The sequence below is a fragment of the Diospyros lotus genome, chromosome 7, assembly GCF_014633365.1.
Source record: "Diospyros lotus cultivar Yz01 chromosome 7, ASM1463336v1, whole genome shotgun sequence".
Taxonomy (NCBI): Eukaryota; Viridiplantae; Streptophyta; class Magnoliopsida; order Ericales; family Ebenaceae; genus Diospyros; species Diospyros lotus.
In genome coordinates, this window is record NC_068344.1 from 4718149 (window position 1) to 4719890 (window position 1742).

The 1742-nt window shown below is 43.1% G+C and overlaps 1 protein-coding gene across 1 annotated transcript; it reads left to right on the forward strand.

The window, feature by feature from the left end:
* Positions 1–342: 342 nt before the first annotated feature.
* LOC127806392 (AP2/ERF and B3 domain-containing transcription factor RAV1-like) lies at positions 343–747 on the forward strand. Its single transcript, XM_052343643.1, has one exon. It carries the CDS (start codon positions 343–345, stop codon positions 745–747), a length of 405 nt encoding a protein of 134 aa, XP_052199603.1.
* Positions 748–1742: the final 995 nt, after the last annotated feature.

Sequence of the window (1742 nt, forward strand, 5' to 3'; positions counted from 1 at the left end):
AAAGAATCTCAAGCTCTTGATTTATAAGTTATAATAATTCTGTTTGATGGACAGAGGATTACGTTAGTTAGATATGTATGTATGTATGTTGGAGACTTATTGATTAGAATTGGGTTGCATCACTTTGGGAAGGGGTTGACCCACCAAACATGCCCTTCTCCATATCTCCATTTCCCATAAATTACGAACGATTTGTAATAACAAACACCACAATAAATTAACCAAAAACAATGTCACTCATTGCATATACATACCACAGTGGCTCTCTCTTTCTCCGCTATATATATCCATTACAACCTTCTATCCATCCCAATTCTCTCTTCTTTCTCTCTCGTTCCGAAAATGGACGGTACTCGCGTGAACAAAAGCACAAGCGAAACCCTTACAATTGCAGCGGCGTCGCCGGCCATGAAGTCGCCGAAGAGCCTTGTAGACTCCGACGGCGGTGGCGAGGTCGAGTCCCGGGGAAAGCTACGGTCGTCGAGGTTCAAAGGCGTGGTTCCGCAGCCGAACGGCCGGTGGGGGGCTCAGATCTACAAGAAGCACCAGCGCGTCTGGCTCAGAACCTTCAACGAAGAGGAAGAAGCCGCCCAGGCGTACGAGTTGGCAACCCTGCGCTTCCACGGCCGGGACGCCGTCACCAACCTCAGGCTGCTAGCGGCGGAAGAAGCCTTTTTAAGTTCCCACTCCAAGTCCGAGATCGTCGACATGCTCCGGAAACACACTTATAACGAAGAGCTCCACTAAAGCCTCCGGCAGAGCCGGCTCAAGAGTTGGTGGGGCCCTAGAAAATCCGGCGGTCGGCATCGGCAGCAGGCAGCCGCCGCCCCCCTTCTCTCTCTCTTGTAGGTCGCCGTCCTGGGTCTGTGTGAACCCTGACTGGCGACCGCGCGTCTGACCCGTCTCCTTCCTCTCGCCAGCAACCTCGTCCCGTTAGCATCCAGCCTTCACTTGGGCTAACTGTAGACAGCACTTTTTTCGGCCAGTGTATATATCTGGCCGCCCATCTAATAGATTGATATGAATAAGAGATAATGATTATCAAATATCATATTCGATTTATCATAGCCGTAACAGTTAGATGTGTTTAATTGAAATTATTTCTCATAAAAAATATCATGATAATGAAAAAATATTCATGCTTGTTTGATTATTTAATATTTTTTATAAAAAAAAATTATGGTATAACAAATTGAGGCATGTTTTGATTTATTTTTTATAAAAAATTATAATTAGGAGAATTGAAAATTGATTTTCATAAAATTAAAAATTATTTTTTATTTTTTTTTCAATCAAACACACCTTAATGTGTTTAACTCATGTTAATTGATCGCTTTGCTCTATTATTAGTGGTCAATAGGTCACTCTCCATGATTAAGCATATGAATGGACTTATAATGGTGCTATTATTACTTGTTGGAGTATTGTTGGGTGCAAAGAGTAAAATTTCTCACCTTAAGACTCCTCATACACTGTTTCACGTATGTGGAAAGGGTTAATTTTGATATACGGCAGCACACCAGATAAGAGACACAGTACATGATGCTCACAAAGAACCATCCTCACATAAGGGTCAACCTCTCAAACTACAGCTTAAGTGGAGGTTGGTGTGGATCGAGAGTCTTGTGCTATGCAGTGAAACCTTATCAAGATATAATAATCCCATGAGTGACGTGAGAACTTATCAAGATACAATCCGATGAGTCCAATTTTGTGCACCTGCTTTAACGCAGGTGCACGTA